The sequence below is a fragment of the Salmo trutta genome, chromosome 30, assembly GCF_901001165.1.
Source record: "Salmo trutta chromosome 30, fSalTru1.1, whole genome shotgun sequence".
Lineage (NCBI taxonomy): Eukaryota > Metazoa > Chordata > Actinopteri > Salmoniformes > Salmonidae > Salmo > Salmo trutta.
The window spans coordinates 3,210,831-3,232,560 of record NC_042986.1 but is presented as its reverse complement, the minus strand read 5'-3'; the positions used below and the strand labels follow the sequence as shown (position 1 = coordinate 3,232,560).

The 21,730-nt window shown below is 43.0% G+C and overlaps 1 protein-coding gene across 2 annotated transcripts in view; it reads left to right on the top strand.

Moving 5' to 3' along the window:
* LOC115168959 (mitochondrial carrier homolog 1) overlaps window positions 1-19,936 on the top strand; it is a 37,994-nt gene extending 18,058 nt beyond the window's left edge. Inside the window, exons 6-12 of one of the 2 annotated variants that reach the window (XM_029724526.1) lie at window positions 1,798-1,849; window positions 2,189-2,248; window positions 5,794-5,887; window positions 9,006-9,053; window positions 9,257-9,320; window positions 19,442-19,517; window positions 19,643-19,936. In XM_029724526.1, the coding sequence (XP_029580386.1) occupies window positions 1,798-1,849; window positions 2,189-2,248; window positions 5,794-5,887; window positions 9,006-9,053; window positions 9,257-9,320; window positions 19,442-19,509 (386 nt within the window). In that variant the 3' untranslated portion in view covers window positions 19,510-19,517; window positions 19,643-19,936. Of the gene's footprint in view, window positions 1-1,797; window positions 1,850-2,188; window positions 2,249-5,793; window positions 5,888-9,005; window positions 9,054-9,256; window positions 9,325-19,441; window positions 19,518-19,642 lie in introns of both variants that reach the window. The other variant, XM_029724525.1, reaches the window with a different exon arrangement.
* Window positions 19,937-21,730: the final 1,794 nt, after the last annotated feature.

Genomic DNA, 21,730 nt, shown 5'->3' with positions numbered 1-21,730 from the left:
GTGCTTTGAAAGGCTGGTCATGGCTCACATCAACAGCATCCTCCTGGATACCCTAGACCCACTTCAATTTGCTTACCACCCCAACAGATTACAGCTCAGCTGTTCATTGATTACAGCTCAGTGTTCAACAACATAGTGCCCACGAAGCTAATCACTAAGCTAAGGACCCTGGGACTAAACACCTCCCTCTGCAACTGGATCCTGGACTTCCTGATGGGCTGCCCCTAGGTAGTAAGGGTTGGCAACAACAGGTCTGGCACGCTGATCCTCAACACTGGGGCCCTTCAGGGGTGTGTACTTAGTCCCCTCCTGTACTCCCTGCTCACCTACGACTGCGTGGCCAAACACGACTCCAACGCCATCATTAAGTTTGCTGACGACACAATCACCGACAACTTTGAGACAGCCTATATGGAGGAGGTCAGAGAATTGGCAGTGTGGTGCCAGGACAACAACCTCTCCCTCAATGTGAGCAAGACAAAGGAGCTGATTGTGGACTACAGGAAAAGGAGGGCTGAACACGCCCCCATTAACATCGACGGGGCTGTAGTGGAGCGGGTTGAGAGTTTCAAGTTCCTTGGTGTCCACATTGCCAACGAACTATCATGGTCCAAACACACCAAGACAGTTGTGAAGAGTGCACAACAACAAAGTTTCCCCCTAAGGAGACTGAAAAGACTTGGCATGGGTCCCCAGATCCTTAAAAGGTTATACTGCTGCCAAATTGAGAGCATCCTGACTGGTTGCATCACTGCTAGGTATGGCAACTGCTCAGCCTCCGACTGCAAGGCACTACAGAGGACAGTGCGTACGGCCCAGGGGCCAAGCTTCCTGCCATCCAGGACCTCTATACCAGGCGGTGTCAGAGGAAAGTCCTAAAAATTGTCAAAGACTCCAGCCACCCGAGTCATAGACTGTTTTCTCTGCTACCGCACGGAAAGCAGTACCGGAGCTCCAAGTCTAGGTTCTAGAGAATTCTAAACAGTTTCTACCCCCAAGCCATAAGACTCCTGAACATCTAATCAAATCGCTACCCGGACTACACCGCTGCTACTCTCTGTTGTCACCATCTATGCATAGTCACTTTAACTACCTACATGTACATACTACCTCAACTAACCTGTGCCCCCGCACATTGACTCTACCGGTACACCCCTGTATATAGTCTCGCTATTGTTATTTTACTGCAGCTCTTTAATTACTTGTTACTTTTATTTCTTGTTCTTATCCATATTTCTTTTAAACTGCATTGTTGGTTAAAGCCTGTACGTAAACATTTCACTGTAAGGTTGTATTCGGCGCATGTGACTAATACAATTTGATTTGATTGGTTCGCTGTTGTACATAAGTGATCACTCACTCTCTCCCAGTTGCTTGGGGGTGTGTTGATTTTAGTGGCTTCATTTAAACTTTGTTGTTTTGTTTCTACATATAACCACGTTTTGTCAGTACAAAACAGAGCTACTCACTCCCCATCTGTCCTATCGGTACACGCCTTCTCCTCCTTTTATGGTTATTAAATCAGTAGTTGCGCATTACAGCGTTTCCACTGCAGTTGTCTCATAATTAATTAGGATATTTTGCTGACAAATTTGCCGTTTCCATCAGGCCTGCCGTGAGTTTTTTTTCTAATTCACCCGCATGAATTGGTTGGATGGAAACCTGGTTAGTGTAGCTTTCTAGTAACAGTTAAGATTTGCTGGTCTCATTCATTTGTTAGCTCTCAGATTTGGTTTCTTTGTGATGTCCTGCAGATAACACTGTTTGCTCCCCTGATGTTGTTGTCCTGTTTTTCAGTGATCTCAGTGCGATGCATGGCTCAGTTTGTGGGGAGAGAAATCAAGTACAGGTAAGGTGTGACGTACCTCAGCATACCTCAGTTTCTTAGTGTGTCATGAGTGTCATGGTAGTTCATCTAACACTTGGCATGAATGTCATAATCGACAAGAAAGTGTCCATTTCATTACTGCAACTTCATGACTCCATTGACAGTGACATGGTACAATACAGAATGTTTATGCAAAAATTATTAGCGCTCTACATTAGTTGAAGTAATAGAATGGATAGCAAAGTTTAATTAGAGGCACTCAGAGGTTCTAAACATGTAGTTGTAAAAGATTAACACTTGGGTGATTTGTGTTTAATTTGAAGTTTTCATCTTGGTTTCCTCTGGGATTGACTTTGACAGGGGGCTGTTCAGCAGCATCACCAAAATCTTCAACGATGAGGGCGTTGGGGGATTCTTTGTGTAAGTAATGTTTTTTTTTTATTCCACTTTGTAAAGTAATTTAATTTCTTACTAGTCAGACTTTGTAAGTAGGAGAAGTGAGACATTCTTTGTCATTAAGTGTAATTCTTACTGACATCACCCTCATGGTAGTGTGAATCTCCTAGTTTGTGTAGCACAGTGGTCACCAACCTTTGTCAAGATCACTTTCTGAGTAAAAATGCAAGCTGAGATCTACCGCTCTGATATTTTATTAACATATTTTATTAAATGTAAGCCTATGCAACATTAACCAATTAAAAACAGTTCTGTATCAATGAGGTTTGTGCAGTAAGCTATAGGCCCAATACATTATCACCACATACTGGCTTTGCTTGAATTTACCTGCCAATGCGTTGTTGTTCGGGACATTTTTTTAAATTATATTTCAAAATTTGAGGTAGGCTATATGATCACACCGGTAATAGATCCATTTGTTGTATTACTTGTGAGGCACAGCTGAGTGAGCATACATTTTAAATCATTTGCTTTTTATTTTACTGGGCTGATGGTGCCTGTATCTGATGGTCAGCAGAGGGAGAAAGCAGCAGACTGAGGGTCCGTCTCTCAATATCCCTCCGCTCTCCCTTTCCTCCACTGACACTGACCGAAAAGGGACACCGTCTTCCAGTTGATGGCCAAACTCGAGTCACACCACATTATTTCTGCCTCATGCACAAATTCATGTTGTTACTCCTATGAACAGAGAAAGTGAAATATTCCTTAAAAAAGACCCAAGCTGCTAATAATAACAACAACGCAAGCATATTGATTCGCTTCCCTACTCGTTCATTACTGCTGCAGTGCTTGTTGTAGTGCTGAGTGGAAATAGGAAGAACGCGCATTTTATGGCTTATAATAGTGTTGAATACAAAGTAGTGACAGTGCTGAGTAAGAACTTAAACATAAACTCAGTCATAAAAACAGCAGCTCTTCGTTGACAGCTGTATTCGTTGACAGTCTGTCTCTAGTCATGGTTTTAAACGTTTTGAAATCTCACAGTATCAATTTTGCCGGAGCTTTCTTTTATGCCTGCTACGTTACTGCAGACTCGGTCATCTGAGCAATCTGATTGGCCAGCGGTGGCATAGTGCACTTGATTTCCTCTCCAGGCCCACCGGTAAGGCAGAGTTTGCATCTTCAGACACATGAAACGGCAACAGTTTGCTGAATTGGCTGCACCTACCACCAACAGGAACACAAGGCTTTATCGTTGAGTTTTTTTACAGAAATGTTTGGCGATCGACTAGAAATGTCTTGGAGATCGACAAGTTGGTGACCACTGGTGTAGCACTATAGGTGAGGGACATTATTATCCTTTGTATTAGGGCTGGGACCTCACGATACGATATTATCACGATACTTAGGTGCCAATTCTATATGTATTGCTATTTGATACTGCGATTTTTATTGCGGTTTGATGTTCCAAACATATATTGCTCACTATGGGCCCGATCCCAACTTAGGAATTGATGCCTTCCCTATGCTCGCCTTTCCTACACACTTCTCAGAATTTGGTATTCAGGCTCTCCTTTTTCAGTCGCGTAACGCGCTCTGCAGGTGTGGCTACCTTGCGCGCTCTCAATACATTTCATTCAACTGCTAGTTGAAGTTTTCATTCAATGGGGTTTTGAGAACATTTATCTTAAGCCATTGCTTTTAATACGATGTGCCTTTAATTAGAATTTTGTCAACAGACTCAGTAGAATACATTGAGAGAACGCGGTCAGAATATAGGGATCAATGAAAGAAAGCCATCTATGCGTATTCGTTTCAGCACTCACTGGCAGATTTAAAAATACACTGATCTTGTAGATTATTTAGGCACATTTTAGGGTTAGTAAAGTATTTTTTTTTAAATACAGTGGTTTGATTCATCCTGAAAGTTGTCATACAAGTTCAATTCATAAAATATTGGAAGGTGGAAAAAAGTGTTCAATAGGGGTTGAACTATAATCCTATAAATCCACCCTAATTCTCACTAATCATGGAATACTTATTTACATAAGTATTCAAACCCCTGAATCAATACATGTTAGAACCATCTTTTGGCAGTGATTACAGCTGTGAGTGTTTCTGGATAAGTGTCTGGAGCTTTGCACACCGGAAATGTACAATATTTGCACATATTTTATTTTTTATTCTTCGAGCTCTGTCAAGTTGGTTGTTGATCATTGCTAGACAGCCATTTTCACATCTTGCCATAGATCTTCAAGACGATTTTAGTCCAAACTGTATCTAAGCCATTCAGTAACATCCTGCTGAAAGGTGAATTTGTCTCCCAGTTTCTGTTGGAAAGCAGACTGAACCAGGTTTTCCTCAAGGATTTTGCCTATGCTTATCTCTATTCCTTTTGTTTTTATACCCCCCAAAAACTCCCTAGTCCTTGCCAGTGACAAGCATACCCATAACATGATGCAACCACCACGCTTGACAATATGAAGAGTGGTACTCAGTGATGCGTTGTGTTTTTACCCAAACATAATGCTTTGTATTCAGGACATAAAGGTAATTTCTTTGCCAATTGTTTTGCAGTTTTACTTTAGTGCTTTATTGCAAACAGGTTTTATGTTTTGGAAAATTTCTCTGTACAGGCTTCCTTCTTCACTGTCATTTAGGTTAGTATTGTGGAGTTACTCCAATGTTGTCTCCTATTACAGCCATTACACTCTGTAACTGTTTTAAAGTCACCATCCTCTCCGGCAACTGAGTTAGGAAGGACGCCTGTATCTTTCTAGTGACTGGGTGTGTTGATACACCACCCAAAGTGTAATTAATAACTTCACCATGCTCAAAGGGATATTCATTCAATATCTGCTTTTTTATTTTTACACATCTACCAAAAGTTGCCCTTTACGAGGCATTGGAAAACCTCCCTGGTCTTTGTGGTTGAATCTGTGTTTGAAATTCACTGCTCGACTGAGTGACCTTACAGATAATTCTATATGTGGGGTACAGAGATGAGGTAATAATACAAAAATCATGTTAAACGCTATTATTGCACACAGAGTGAGTCCTTGCAACTTATTATGTGAATTGTTAAGCAAATTTGTACTCCTGAACTTATTTAGGCTTGCCATAACAAAGGGGTTGAATACTTATTGACTCAAGATGTTTCAGACTTGAATTTTTTATTACTTTAAAACAATTCTATCAGGGTTTAGGGTACAGACATCCCAAGTATTCCGGATAGCACTGACCACCAAACAACAATCTCTTCCTGGTACACACTTGCATTAAAGGGTGACTACACCCATAATCAACATTTCAAAAAATGTCCCCAGAAATAGTCTCCTGATGTGATTTAAACATTGTTGTGGACTTAGAACATCAAATGTTTTGTTTTTTTAGCAAAAACCTGGAAACACTGAAATCTGGATAAATGTAAACGGAATCAGACAAAAAATAAAACGGATTTTATAGGGTCCTAGGTAAGAATCAATATTCCTGGTTCAAAACCATTGACATTGTTTTGATCTGTACTGTATTTATGTCCTTTCCCCTTATTGGACGCTTTATGTTTGCAGGGGGGTTGTGCCCCATGTCCTGGGTGAGGTCATCTTTCTGTGGTGTTGTAACCTCCTGGCCCACTTCATCAACACCTACGCTGTGGACGACAATGTAAGCACGGTACATACACCTCTAAGCACTGATCTAAGATCAACGGTCACTTTAATAACCTAAGTGAGAGAACACATCTCTGTTGAAGTTGTAGATACTTTACGAAGCCATTTCTAGTTGTATTTTTTTATTTAACCTTTATTTAACTAGGCAAGTTCTTATTTACAATGACGGCCTACCCTGGCCAAACCCGGACGACGCTGGGCCAATTGTGCGCCACCCTATGGGATTCCCAATCATGGCCGGTTGTGATACAGCCTAGAATCTTCTAGCACTGAGATGCTGTGCCTTAGACCGCTGCGCCCCATGAGGGCTCCCGATTCCTGCCCCATGAGGGCAGGAAGAATACAATAATCTACTTGTTTTGTAACCAACTCTTGAATAACAGGAAAATAAACCTGGAAACAAATTCTAGTTCAGCACTGGACATGAGTTTCGTAGTTAGTCAGAAAAAAGTCAGTAATGAATTCTTTTACCTTTTCTTTAATGATACCCATTACATAGGAATAGTACAAAAAATATATAAATATATATATTTTTTGCTTTGTCATTATGGGGTATTGTGTGTAGATTTAAGGGGGATGAACAATTTAATACATTTTAGAATAGGGTTGTAACGTAACAAAATGTGGGAAAAGTCAACGGGTCTGAATACTTTCTGAATTCACTGTATTGTGAACACTGCATCCAATGGGTACGGATACAGCTTTAGAACGAAGTTCTTCAGTATTAGTAAAAATGTGATCAATACATGTGGATGATCTTTTTCCTGTAGTGTTTGTAAACACCCTGGTAGGTTGATTTAATAACCTGAACCAGATTACAGGCACTGGTTACAGTGAGAAGCTTCCTCTTGAACAGACAGCTTGATGAAAACCAGTCAATATTCAAAAGTAGAAAGTAGACCTCTCTGTTTACATCACATACACTATCAAGTATTTTAAACGCATTATTTAGATACTGACTGTTAGCACTTGGTGATCTATAGCAACACCTCAAAAGAAAAGGCTTAAGATGGGGCAGGTGAACCTACAACCACAACACTTCAATAACACTTGACATGAGATCTTCTCTAAGTGTTACAGGAAATGTAATGTAATGAAATGGCTCTGAATATATAAATATATACAGCAACACCTCCCCCATAAGCATTCCTCTCTCTTCTATAGATGTTATAGCCTTGTATTGCTAATTCTGTATCAAATGAGGAGTCTCAGAAATAGCTAATATATGAATGTTATCTGATATTAACAAGTTATTGATTTCATGACCCTTGTTTCTAAGGCTACATATATAAATATGGGCTATTTTCTGCCCTTTCCTGGGTAGCTTATAAGAGATAGACATAACTTGGAAAATGGCAAACAAAGCAAGAGAAAAAAACTAACATTCAGCAGTCCATTAATCAGTTGGTGTGTGTGTGCTGCAGGGCTGAAGCTAAGAACGCTCTGGCAATTCAGCAGTCCATTAATCAGTTGGTGTGTGTGTGCTGCAGGGCTGAAGCTAAGAACGCTCTGGCAGCTTTCATGGCTGAGATAAGTTATTTCCTCTTCTAGCGCACAGCTTCATGATATTCCTTGTTGAGGAAGATGTCGGTTCCTCTCAAGTTCTTGGCTCTTTCCAGAACAGCTACCTTGTCTTTAAACCTCAGGAACTTCACCACTATCTGCCTGGGCCTGTCACTAGGGCCGGTGGTGGGTTTTCCTGTCCTGTGGGCGCACTCCACCTCAATCTTCCTGTGGTCCATCTTCAGTTTCTCAGAGATCATTTCCCTCACTTTGTCCTCAGACTCTGCAATTCCGTCCACAACAATCGTGTTCCTCCTCGATTGTCCCTCGAGATAATCTGATTTCTCTGTCATTGTTGTCATGGATTCACATATAGAACTGATGTTCTCCCTCAATGACTTACAGATTGCTGTCATCTTGCCATTCTCCTGTTTAAACTTAATGAGCTGACCCTGGGAAACTGTAAACTGTTCTTCAGGTCCTGGACCTCTCTGGTCAGGTCATCCATTTGTTTTATTAGTTGACTCCACCAGTATTTTGACACAACACTTGAATCTATTTTCTTGTTGAAACAACTGCATATAGAATGATTTTTGTTTGTTTAAAAGAACCTACACCTGTAATAAAGAGACAACACTGTCCTCAACGGTACTCCCACCGGCTTCAGTCTTTGTCATGTTACCAACGTAGGCTACGCTGTTATTCCTCGCAGTTCCAGTCAGGGCAGGTCGCAGGGAAGATGGAAACAGAAACAAACAGCATAGATCTAGACAGCCACAAGCCCGGGACAATCTGCGGTCCCAGCCACAAGGGCTAACCGCGTCGTGGGCTGCGCTCAAGCCCTCAAGAAAACCCAGCTAGCTTGATAGGCAGCTAGGCTAGCTGCTACGCCAAGCAGCTCCTCAGACCCATGTTTAGCGGGATCCCTGGACAGATAGCAGCGGTCCCAGCAACGGATGCCAACCGCGTTATGGGATCCAAACTCAAAAGGTAGCTAGCTAGTAACCAAGCTTTTTCAATAGAACACTTTTTCAGAGACTTTCAAAACTTTCCAAAACAACAAACAGAGCTGTCCCTCGTTCCGCATTCAACAGGAAGTGGGTTTAGCTAGAGAGCACCAGAGATGAGGTAGGTAGTCATTCAAAAATCATGTTAAACACTTATGTTGGTTATCTACAGTGTTCCGTCATGAAAATACTGTTTTCCAGCACATGATCTATAAGATCGTCATGCTATTCTGTTTAAAATGAATGTGCACATATGCACAATGAATATGAGGTTGGTACTGGAAGGTGATGGTCCATGGTTCAAGGCCTCCCTTGGATCCGTCTGAGGCAGGGTCTGGTAAACCCAGTGACGATGGGGTACAGGGCAGGGGTTGATACTTGGCAGTTCAACACTGGGCTGGAGGATCTGGTAAATCCAGCGATGACTGGGTAGCCAGTTTGCATCTGGTCTCTCAACACCGGTTCAATATCTAACCGATCAGGGCAGATGCCTCAGAGCCAGTCATCTGAAGAGATCATGTGTTGGAAAACAGTGTTTTGTGCACAAAATGATGTCCTAACACAATTATTTTGTAAATGCTTTCCTCTCACACTTTTCTGCAGTTCAGCCAAGCCCCAGCAGTGAGAAGCTACACCAAGTTTGTGATGGGGGTAAGTTCAGCTGCACAACCTCTACATGTCTTTGTACACATTTTTCTGAAACTGAAATGTGGTGAGGATATTTTGAATATTTGTTTCCCAAGGTTATCTCTAAAAGCCTCCTCCTTTTACTTTGTTTATCTGATGGTGTTGCAACTACAGCACTTGTGTCCACCTTAGTTCCCCATGTTTGATCTCCCTACCCCTGTCTCCAGATTGCAGTGAGTGTGTTGACGTACCCATTTATGCTGGTGGCAGACCTGATGGCAGTTAACAACTGTGGGTAAGGCTGGGATCACACCCACATTTTTTTGTCTGTTTTAAAAAAGTTTAAATGTTTTCGACTCCAGACTACCGGAGACCCCGCACTACAAAAACGTGCATGCTTTGGAGGAGACGTGCGCCAAATGCGAGTGCGCCATTGAAAACAATGGAGAAAATTATGCAGGCGCTTTGAAAAGTGTGTCCAGTTGTATCACATCCTAATGTTTATTTTATATATGTAACAGTATGTTATTGTTTAGTAAACTGGAAATATAATGGGCCACAATGCCCCCATTTGTCCTGATGAAGGTTGGTAAAACACCATAGCCTATAGCCAGTTTCATATGAGTCTTCCTCCTATCCACATAGGCAAGATGGAGTGGTTGAGACCACAATGCATGTTCTGTAGACAGGTGAGATCTGTTAGATCTAAACAAGAAGGGAAAGTGGTTGACAACAATGTCTCTCATTTAAAAAATGTAGCTTTCATTGTCTTCTCAGAATAGTCTGTTGATAGTTAAGATCAAAATGCTCGTGCTCTTGTTAAACAGATTGGGCTAAAATGTTGATTTGGGGTGTCTGCTGGTCATCAACATAAGTTGTGAAGAAGTATAGCTAAGATCAAAATGATGTTCTTGTTGACAAGATAGTCTTTTGAAAAAAATCCTTGAGGACAGGTATGTTTACTCTCAAACTGAGATACAACGGTGATTGATTTGGTCATTCTGCTCCTGTTGCTTGATGATTCTAAATGAATTGCTGTAAAGATGAATAGCATTGACACAATGTTTTGTGTCACGTTACACTCACCAATAGAATAGCTAGCTAACATTTCAGTTAGCTCTACTTTTCATCCTGACATTTTCCCAGCCTCTCTCTATAGTCTTCAGAAAATATTCCTTGGGTAAGGAAATATTGGCTTTCAAGTCAAGTATGGTGAATTTGGTCATTCTTCTACAGCCTAGCGGTTAAGAGCATTAGGCCAGTAACCGATAGATCGCTGGTTCGAATTCTCGAGGCGATTAGGTGAAAAATCTGTCTATGCCCTTGAGCAAGGCACTTAACCCTAATTGCTCCTCTAGAGTTTGAGCATAGCCTGAAGGTAGGGATGGCCAGTTCCTCTTGCTGCTTCATAGGCAAGAACCATGGTCTGGAAGCCACTGGAGTGTGTGAAGGAGCGTGGTGACATGGAAGAACTTGGGAATGTTGAATACCAGGCGAGCTGCAGCGTTCTTGATGAGTTGCAGGGGTTTGATGGCACAAGTAGGGAGCCCAGCCAAAAGTGAGTTGCAATAGTCCAGACTGGAGATAAGTGCCTGGATTAGGACCTGCACCACTTCCTGTGTGAGGTAGGGTCGCATTCTATGGATGTTGTAGAGCATGAACCTGCAGGAGCAAGTCACTGCTTTGATGTTTGCGGAGAACGATAGGGTGTTGTTCAGGGTCACGTCAAGGTCTGAGACGCCCAGCCCTGAGAGGGTGGAGAGGAGGATCTGATGGTTCACGATGTTGAAGGCAGCAGATAGATCTAGGAGGATGAGGAGGGAGAGTCAGCTTTGGCAGTCAGTACAGATTGCCTCTGTGACACAGAGAAGAGCAGTCTCGGTTGAGTGACCCGTCTTGAAGCCTGCTGGTTAGGGTCAAGAAGCTCATTCTGAGAGAGATAACAAGAGAGTTGATTAGCGACAGCACGCTCAAGAGTTTTGGAAAGAAAGAAGGGATAGAGGTCTAGGTTTTGACGTCAGATGAGTCGTGTTGGTTTCTTGAGGAGTGGAGCGACTCTGGCATTTTAAAGTCTGAGGGGATGCAGCCAGTGGTCAGGGATGAGTTGATGAGGGAAGTGAGAAGGTCTCCAGAGATGGTCTGAAGAGGGGATGGGGTCGAGCAGGCAGGTTGTCGGGTAGCCAGACTTCACTAGTCTCAGGATTTCATCTGGAGAGAGAGGGGAGAAAGAGGTCAAGGCGTAGGGTAGTTCTGTGTGAGTGGGATCAGTGGACTCAATAGACTAAGTGAATGGGGAGCGGATGTTGTCAACCTTGTTTTCAAAGAGGTTGAGAAAGTCATCCGCAGAGAGGGGTGGGTAGAGGATTAAGGAGGGAGAAGAAGGTGGAAAAGAGTGTCTTGGGTTTAGTGGCAGAAGCTTGAAATTTAGTGATAGAAAGTGGCGTTAGCAGTGGATACAGAGGAAAGAAGGTAGGGAGGGAGTGGAAGGAAGTTCAATTTTCCTCCATTTTCACTCAGCTGCCCGCAGCCCTGTTCTGTAAGCTCGCAATGAGTCACTCAGCCACGGAGCAGGAAGGGGAGGGCCAAGCCGGCCGTGAGGAAAGGGGAGAGTGCGAGTCATAGGATGCGGAAACGGAGGAGAATACGGTCAAAGAGGCAGAATTAGGAGACAGGAGGGAAAAGGATTTAGCAAATTAGTGATCAGAGACCTGGAAGGGGGTTGCGGTGAGATTAGTAGGCGAACAGCCCCTAGTAAAGATGAGGTCAATCGTATTGCCTGCCTTGTGAGTTGGAGGGGATTGGGAACTACTTGTTACTACTACTAAACTACTTGTTTTAGTAGTTTAGTAGCATAGCTGCTGAGCATGTCAACACACATGAGCCAAAAGCAGGCATGCATCATTCATGGTAGTGGCAACATGTTCATCGGTTTTGCATTTAGTCATTCACTCCATTAATTTAAAAAAAAGTATTTATGAAAGGTAAAGAGGTTAAGACCAATGTTCCCTCTAAGCTGCGTGCACACCTTCTCCAGGACTTCCGCGCAGAAGAAATGCCAGGCTGATTGAGTCTGTGATTTTGTTGTAGGCAGAGCCAGGAGTAGAATTCTATTGGCGAGGGTAGCCCACGAGCTATCTTTCTATCATCCTAGAGTGATTGCGCTTTTTAGATCAGATCAGAGCCTCGCGTGTGCACATTTGTTGATATTCTTTGCTAGTTAGTGAGTTATTAGCCCAGTTATAGATAATTGTAGGTCAGCAGTGGGGAGTTGCTGCTTCCTACAAGAGCATACAACATGTAGGCTTAGGCTACATTTCAAGCTGTCTTTGAAAAGCCAGTCAGGTAAAAAAAAACTTTGGTCTTAATTAAATGGGCAGTGTTGTATTTTGAGACAGGCTTGAATATGCAAACATTGAACACCACATATATCATAGAAATCAAAAGCTATTTCCATGTGAAAATGTTATGGGATTCGCTCCATTGGTTTTGTTAGTAGGCCTACATTATGATCAAATAGCCTATTGGCTACTGTCTAAAACTGTAAGGGTACAGCCTCAGTGTTCACTGTAAACAATGATCAAGTTTCTGCTCATAGGACCTACAATTTGCTCTGTGACCCCAAAAATTAGAGGGAACATTGGTTGAGACTACAATGATTATTTTTCCCCCTAACAGTAGTTTTTCTTTTAAATGTTATTAATTCCCACCTATATTTTGCTTGAATAGTATTCATATTTTATATTTTCAGTCAAGATGGTATAGTAGTTATGACATTGCCACATTAACATCTTGTTGAAAGGACACAAGTAGTAGAAGTGATTTTTTTTTTTAGGGTTGCATGTGCAAGAATAAATCATCATAACAAGATGGCAAATGTTTTTATCTAAATGCTTCTCATCCTGGCATCTTCCCCATGTCTTTAGACCCTGCAGAAATCACTGATAGAAAGGAAAGCTGTTAGGTAACATGCCCTTACAAAATACAGTTATAGAAAGGAAAACACTTTTGGCTAACTTACCTTCATTGACAGGTTATTACTGGCAGGGCTCTACGCTGACCTTTTTTTACGAGGAGCACGTGTGCACCTAAGTTGAAAAATATAGGCTCACATAGAGCTGTTGTGGTGACTGTATTACCACCACACAGGCAGTCATGAATCATGACAGCAGTCAAATTCCCATGTGAACATTGAGTCACAGTAATCTCCTGTTAAGCACTCTGGACATGCTTTCGTAGTACCCAACTCGCTAACGATCATCAGGTCCTAATGGCCTGCTACTCAGACCTCTATTGTCCCTCCATCAGTTCCTAATGGCCTGGTACTCAGACCTCTATTGTCCCTCCATCAGGTCCTAATGGCCTGGTACTCAGACCTCTATTGTCCCTCCATCAGGTCCTAATGGCCTGGTACTCAGGGCTCTATTGTCCCTCCATCAGGTCCTAATGGCCTGGTACTCAGACCTCTATTGTCCCTCCATCAGGTCCTAATGGCCTGGTACTCAGACCTCTATTGTCCCTCCATCAGGTCCTAATGGCCTGGTACTCAGGGCTCTCTTGTCCCTCCATCAGGTCCTAATGGCCGGGTACTCAGGGCTCTATTGTCCCTCCATCAGGTCCTAATGGCCTGGTACTCAGGGCTCTATTGTCCCTCCATCAGGACAGCTTTCTAAGGTGATGATTATTTCAAAACACCATATGCATATTAGAGTTTATGCATAAACATAGGCTTCTCAGCCCAAGCCCAACATGTTTTTATTTTGCCGTTATACAATACATAGCCTACCACACATTACAGTTGGCATAAAAATATAAAACAAAACTGAATTAAGATGTCTTTGGTACATAATTGGTCTAGCCTATACTACAAAATGTAAAAAATGAGAGTAATCCCCTTTGAATGTGGACTGTATTATTATGCATACTGGATGGACTGGTTACCTGATGCTATGCTTCAACATTTCTGTCCACGAGTCTGGGAGAGAACATAGAGCCAGTTGGTTCAGTGATTGTGCGGGGCAATTTTGAACAGCCTAGTCATTTTTTATATTTTCACAATTAATTGGGTGACAAATTACCTTTAGCTATACAGAATATAACAACACGATGCGTTTCCATCACCTCCTCTCTCTCCTTTATTCCTTTCATTTGTGCGCAGAGGGGCTGTCAAAAGTTTAGTGAAATAAACTCCGAAAAAAAAAAGAAACTTCCTCTCACTGTCAACTGCATTTATTTTCAGCAAACTTAACGTGTAAATATTTGTATGAACATAAGATTCAACAACTGAGACATAAGCTGAACAAGTTCCACAAAACATGGAATAATGTGTCCCTGAACAAAGGGGGGTCAAAATCAAATCAAATGTATTTATATAGCCCTTCTTACATCAGCTGATATCTCAAAGTGCTGTACAGAAACCCAGCCTAAAACCCCAAACAGCAAGCAATGCAGGTGTAGAAGTACGGTGGATAGGAAAAACTCCCTAGAAAGGCCAAAACCTAGGAAGAAACCTAGAGAGGAACCAGGCTATGAAGGGTGGCCAGTCCTCTTCTGGCTGTGCCGGGTGGAGATTATAACAGCACATGGCCAAGATGTTCAAATGTTAATAAATGACCCGCAGGGTCAAATAATAATAATCATATTAGTTGTCGAGGGTGCCACAAGTCAGCAACTCGAGTAAGTGTCAATTGGCTTTTTCATAGCCGATCTTTGAGAGTATCTCTACCGCTCCTGCTGTCTCTAGAGAGTTGAAAACAGCAGGTCTGGGACAGGTAGCACGTCCGGTGAACAGGTCAGGGACAGCTGGTCTGAGACAGGTAGCACGTCTGGTGAACAGGTCAGGGTTCCATAGCTGCAGGCAGAACAGTTGAAACTGGAGCAGCAGCACGGCCAGGTGGACTGGGGACAGCAAGGAGTCATCATGCCAGGTAGTCCTGGTCCTAGGGCTCAGGTCGAGAGAGAGGTCGAGAGAGAGAGAGGTCGAGAGAGAGAGAGAGAGAGAGAGGTCGAGAGAGAGAGAGAGAGAGAGAGGTCGAGAGAGAGAGAGAGAGAGGTCGAGAGAGAGAGAGAGAGGTCGAGAGAGAAAGAGAGAGAGGTCGAGAGAGAGAGAGAGGTCGAGAGAGAAAGAGAGAGAGGTCGAGAGAGAAAGAGAGAGAGGTCGAGAGAGAGGTCGAGAGAGAGAGAGAGAGGTCGAGAGAGAGAGAGAGAGGTCGAGAGAGAGAGAGAGAGGTCGAGAGAGAGAGAGAGAGGTCGAGAGAGAGAGAGAGAGGTCGAGAGAGAGAGGTCGAGAGAGAGAGAGAGGTCGAGAGGTCGAGAGAGAGGTCGAGAGAGAGGTCGAGAGGTCGAGAGAGAGGTCGAGAGAGAGGTCGAGAGAGAGGTCGAGAGAGAGGTCGAGAGAGAGGTCGAGAGAGAGGTCGAGAGAGAGGTCGAGAGAGAGGTCGAGAGAGGTCGAGAGAGGTCGAGAGGTCGAGAGAGGTGTAGAGAGGTGTAGAGAGAGAGAGAATTTAAATTCACACAGGACACCGGATAAGACAAGAGAAATACTCCAGATGTAACAGACTGACCCTAGCCCCCGACACAAACTACTGCAGCATAAATACTGGAGGCTGAGACAGGAGGGGTCAGGAGACACTGTGGCCCCACCCGATGAAACCCCCGGACAGGGCCAAACAGGCAGGATATAACCCCACCCACTTTGCCAAAGCACAGCCCCCACACCACTGGAGGGATCAAAAGTAACAGTCAGTATCTGGTGTGGCCACCAGCTTCATTAAGTATTGCAGTGCATCTCCGCCTCATGGACTGCACCAGATTTGCCCTCGTTCTTGCTGTGAGATTTTACCCCACTCTTCCGCCAAGGTACCTGCAAGTTCCTGGGCATTTCTGGGGGGAATGGCCCTAGCCCTCACCCTCCGATCCAACAGGTCCCAGACGTGCTCAATGGGATTGAGATCCGGGCTCTTCGCTGGCCATGGCAGAACACTGACATGTCTGTCTTTCAGGAAATCACGCACAGAACGAGCAGTATGGCTGGTGGCATTGTCATGCTGGAGGGTCATGTCAGGATGAGCCTGCAGGAAGAGTACCACATGAGGGAGGAGGCTGTCTTCCCTGTAACGCACAGCGTTGAGATTGCCTGCAATGACAACAAGCTCTGTCCGATGATGCTGTAACACACCGCCCCAGACCATGACGGACCCTCCACCTCCAAATCGATCCCGCTCCAGAGTACAAGCCTCGGTGTAACGCTTATTCCTTCGATGATAAATGCGAATCCGACCATCATCCCTGGTGAGACAAAACCGCGACTCGTCAGTGTCAAGCACTTTTTGCAAGTCCTGTCTGGTCCAGCGACGGTGGGTTTGTGCCCATAGGCGACGTTGTTGCCGGTAATGTCTGGTGAGGACCTGCCTTACTACAGGCCTACAAGCCCTCAGTCCAGCCTCTCTCAGCCTATTGCGGACAGTCTGAGCACTGATGGAGGGATTGTGCGTTCCTGGTGTAACTCGGGCAGTTGTTGTTGCCATCCTGTACCTGTCCCGCAGGTGTGATGTTCGGATGTACCGATCCTGTGCAGGTGTTGTTACACGTAGTCTGCCACTGCAAGGCCGATCAGCTGTCCATCCTGTCTCCCTGTTGCGCTGTTTTAGGCGTCTCACAGTACGGACATTGCAATTTATTGCCCTTGGCCACATCTGCAGTCCTCATGCCTCCTTGCAGCATGCCTAAGGCACGTTCATGCAGATGAGAAGGGACCCTGGGCATCTTTCTTTTGGTGTTTTTCAGAGTCAGTAGAAAGGCCTCTTTAGTGTCCTAAGTTTTCATAACTGTGACCTTAATTGCCTACTGTCTGTAAGCTGTCAGTGTCTTAACGACCGTTCCACAGGTGCACGTTCATTAATTGTTTATAGTTCATTGAACAAGCATGGGAAACAGTGTTTAAACCCTTTACAATGAAGTTCTTTGAAGTTATTTGGATTTTTACAAATGATCTTTGAAAGACAGGGTCCTGAAAAAGTTTTTGTTGCGAAAACATGTTACTATCGATGTTCCCAAACAGATTTCACTTGGTTTCCCAAATTAAGCACTGGGTAGCTGATGGAACAGGGTTGGACAGCCCATGGCATACAGTTTGGCCGGAATATCACTGTTGCGCAGAGCATGCATGGAGGGAAATAAGTGTTATTTTATTTATTTCTCAAATGCTCATATGTTAAGCACATGTACGTGCCGAAGTAACCTACTAGGCATTACCGAAGTAACCTACTAGGCATTACCGAAGTAACCTACTAGGCATTACCGAAGTAACCTACTAGGCATCATTGAAAAACGGACCAGCGGGAAAGCACGTACTCAGACCTCCATTCGCTATTGGAGTGCATACAGAAAATGTGCTTTTTTACCCTGGCCCTGTTCCTGAACATTTGATAATGGGCTATTCTAAATCGAAGCAAATGTTACATATTAGTAAAGACCAGATTAAATTGAGACTAGTCTGATGGATAAAAATATGCTAACTTTCCTGAGGCAAGCTTTTTTCTTGTTGCTATTTTCTCCAATCATCAATAGCCTATAGTCACATCATGCAGCCCATATGTTTTGATTTCTAATAGGCTGACCACACCGCTCGCGTCGCAAAATATATTTTGAAATCTATGTTATTCAATTATTGCACCCACACTGCTCGCGCGCGCCAACGAGCGTCTGCGTTGCCAAGGGCTAAAATAGAAGTCATTCCTATTTCTGACGCAGATCGCGCTGCAAGTCCTGCCTCTCCCATCTCCTCATTGGTTTATAGAAGCAGGTACCCACGTGCCATCTCCTCATTGGTTATACCCACATGGGTGATTGAAAGATGAACTGTTGCCGGTTGTCGTGGTAATACTATGAACATTTAGATGCCAATCACCATACAAGTTCAAAGATGAAAAAGCCTGGAAGGAGGAGAGATGACTAGAAACGATTCGGTTGACCGTTTTTATGTGTGGATTAATTGTCGGAGTAGAGGACCTTGTGCATTTCAGGTAAAATAACAACCTAATGTTTATATCCCAGGACAAATTAGCTAGCAACAGCAAGCTAGCTAAATAGGACAAATTAGCTAGCAAGTGCAAGCTAACTAGCTAAATTGCCATAAATGTTTAATGCTTTTCGACATGTCCCTAAAGTAATGTCATTGGTTCAGAGTTTGTTTTGATATTTTAACCTGCGTGTCGTGATCGTGTTTGGTGTAGGGGGACAAAATACATTTTTGCACGATGGCGCATGTGTGCAGCCGGTTTGGGTTCTGTGTAAGACATTAAGGTTTGTATCATTCACAACTAAAGTTGCCAAATAATTCTAAATCTAGTGTTCAGTGACGATATTAGCATGTAAATCTTGGTGGGGAAAACTCCCACATTTTTGGGGGGATGCATGCCAGCAAAGCCACTACACAACACTAAACAATGCATTAATTGCACTATAACAGTGACAAATGGTGCTGACAAACTGTTACTGCCTACATAAAGCTGTCTCAACAGCAGAGTCCCAACAGTTACCACTGCTACACCTGGCTGTCAGCGGAGCCTTGTCTGGCAGCGAAACAGTTCATTCAGCCTAATTTACTCAGTTCATTCAGCCTAATTTACTCAGTTCATTCAGCCTAATTTACACAGTTCATTCAGCCTAGCATAGCTGATATGACTGACTTGCTTAAACAAATGTGGTTTCTGCTGACAATTGAGATGTACAAACTATGGCATAAGGGGACGAGGAGCGGATAAGAGTCAATCCGTAGTTTATAAATTGCTTGGCTGGTCCGATGAGACAGTGGATTGCGCAGTCAGATCGAAAATAGTAAATAGGCATTTTAACATCCTATATTTAGCCAGTGTCTATTCCACAAGTTACCACCGGCTAAATCTATGACGTTAAAATGCCTATTTACCAATCAGCATCAGACCCACCCATTGTATAAGGCCAAATATACACTGGAGCTGCTTACCAAGACATTGCATGTTCCTGAGTGGCCTAGTTAAAGTTTTGACTTAAGATTACTGAACATCATACATCATTTGTTATTACATTGCATATTTGAATAACTAGATTCAGTTTATAAGGTTTCCAAGCATACCCAGGTCAGTGATCTCTCACTGAAGCAAGCACATTTGATTTGATTCAAGAGTACAACAATAGAAAGTACCAGATGGCCTTGTTACTGTCTGTTACCTGTACTTAACTGTCCTATAGTTAGTGCCATTTGAGAATGGTCATAATGGTGTATCTGTCATGACTTTCATATGAAGTCAAAGTATAGACTTGATATATCACAAAATAATAGGATACAGTTTAAATGTATTTGTTTGAGAGACAAATAACATGAAGTGTTAGCTTGTGGGTTCAGCTTATAATGGATCTCTCTTGTGTGTTCACAGCTTGGTGGCTGGTCTTCCCCCTAACTCTCCCATCTTTAAGTCCTGGCTCCACTGTTGGGCTCATCTGAGCCACGAGGTACAGTCACGCTCATTCAGCTGGAGCAAATGGAACACACTCGTGTGTGTGTGTGTGTGTGTGTGTGTCATTGTTTTCTCTGGTAGTGCATGTCTGAAACTGTCTTTTTGTTTCTCACCCATTAGGGCCTTCTCTTCCGAGGATCCAGCTTCTTTTATCGCCGCGTGCCTGTGACAGGGATGGCTTTGACTGAGGAGTGATAAAATCAACCACCGCACAACCTGTCACTGTTCTCCTTCCTAACCGGTACCTCAGTGAGACCAATGTACAACCGCCCCCTCACCTTAAACCCCCCAGCGGATAAAGCCAGAGCAGCATGTTATCAATGGGCTAGGTGTTTTACTGAAGGAAAGCTACTTACAAATTAAGAGTTTTGTTAATCTTGTTTTTAATCTAAATAATAATGTAGCCACTCAAAAGTAAGAGGTCGGAGGAGTGAGACTTAATGTGAACAAATCAAAATTATATATCCAATATATTTTGTCTTGGTTGAATGCTGAGGGTATAATCTCATTTTACTATACCAGCAAAGTTGCACAATTTTTGTATTTATTTGAATCTATCACTTAATTTTGCCATATTTATTGGCCACAGTTTAATTAAGTTCTATGTAGGCTTTACAATTGGATAGTTGATTTTCATCTATTGAAAAAATGACAAATGTTTATTTTTCAAAGGGTCTTCCTAGTAGCATGATAAGTGGTTGCATTCGAAAGTGCTCATTTGCCTCCTATCAGAAGTGCTTTAACCAATAATTATACCTATTCACAAACACCATAAGCCCACAAAAACTGGAGTGCTCTCTAGTGATGCACCGATTTGACATTTTTGGCCGATACCGATATCCAATATTTTCCTTGCCAAAACAAAAACGATACCGATAACCGCTATTTAACATTTTAGCGGCCTTTTAAGCATTCTAGTACAGTTAAATAGTTAAAACACACATGGACACAGCGGTCTAAGGCACTGCATCTCAGTGCAAGAGGTGTCACTACAGTCCCTGGTTCGAATCCAGGCTGTATCACATCCGGCCATGATTGGGAGTCCCATAGGGCGGCACACAATTGGCCCAGCGTCGCCCGGGCCGTCATTGTAAATAAGAATTTGTTCTTAATTGACTTGCCTAGTTAAATAAAGGTTACACACACCACACTGACCAAAAAATTATTTTGTTGGCATTTACATATGTCCCCATTACCAGTCAAACATAATCAAAACCCATTTCTTTCACTTACAGTTGAAGTCGGAATTTACACACACCTTAGCCAAATACATTTAAACTCAGTTTTTCACAATTCCTGACATTTAATCCTAGTAAAAATTCCCTGTCTTAGGTCAGTTAGGATCACCACTTTATTTTAAGAATGTGAAATGTCAGAATAGTAGAAAGAATTATTTCTTTCAGCTTTTATTTCTTTCATCACATTCCCAGTGGGTCAGAAGTTTACATACACTCAATTAGTATTTGGTAGCATTGCCTTTGAATTGTTTAACTTGAGTCAAACGTTTTGGGTAGCCTTCCACAAGCTTCCCACAATAAGTTGGGTGAATTTTGGCCCATTCCTCCTTATAGAGCTGGTGTAACTGAGTCAGGTTTGTAGGCCTCCTTGCTCACACACACTTTTTCAGTTCTGCCTACACATTTTCTATATGATTGAGGTCAGGGCTTTGTGATGGCCACTCCAATACCTTGACTTTGTTGTCCTTAAGCCATTTTGCCTCAACTTCGGAAGTATGCTTGGGGTCATTGTCCATTTGGAAGACCCATTTGCGACCAAGCTTTAACTTCCTGACTGATGTCTTGAGATGTTGCTTCAATATATCCACATAATTTTCCGTCCTCATGATGCCATCTATTTTGTGAAATGCACCAGTCCTTCCTCTAGCAAACATAACAACATGATGCTGCCACCCCCGTGCTTCACGGTTGGGATGGTGTTCTTCGGCTTGCAATCCTCTAAACATAACGATGGTCAAACAGTTCTATTTTTGTTTCATCAGACCAGAGGATATTTCTCCAAAAAGTACGATCTTTTTCCCCATTTGCAGTTGCAAACCATAGTCTGTCTTTTTTTATGGCGGTTTTGGAGCAGTGGTTTCTTCCTTGCTGAGCGGCCTTTCAGGTTATGTCGATATAGGACTCGTTTTACTGTGGATATAGATACCTTTGTACCTGTTTCCTCCAGCATCTTCACAAGGTCCTTTGCTGT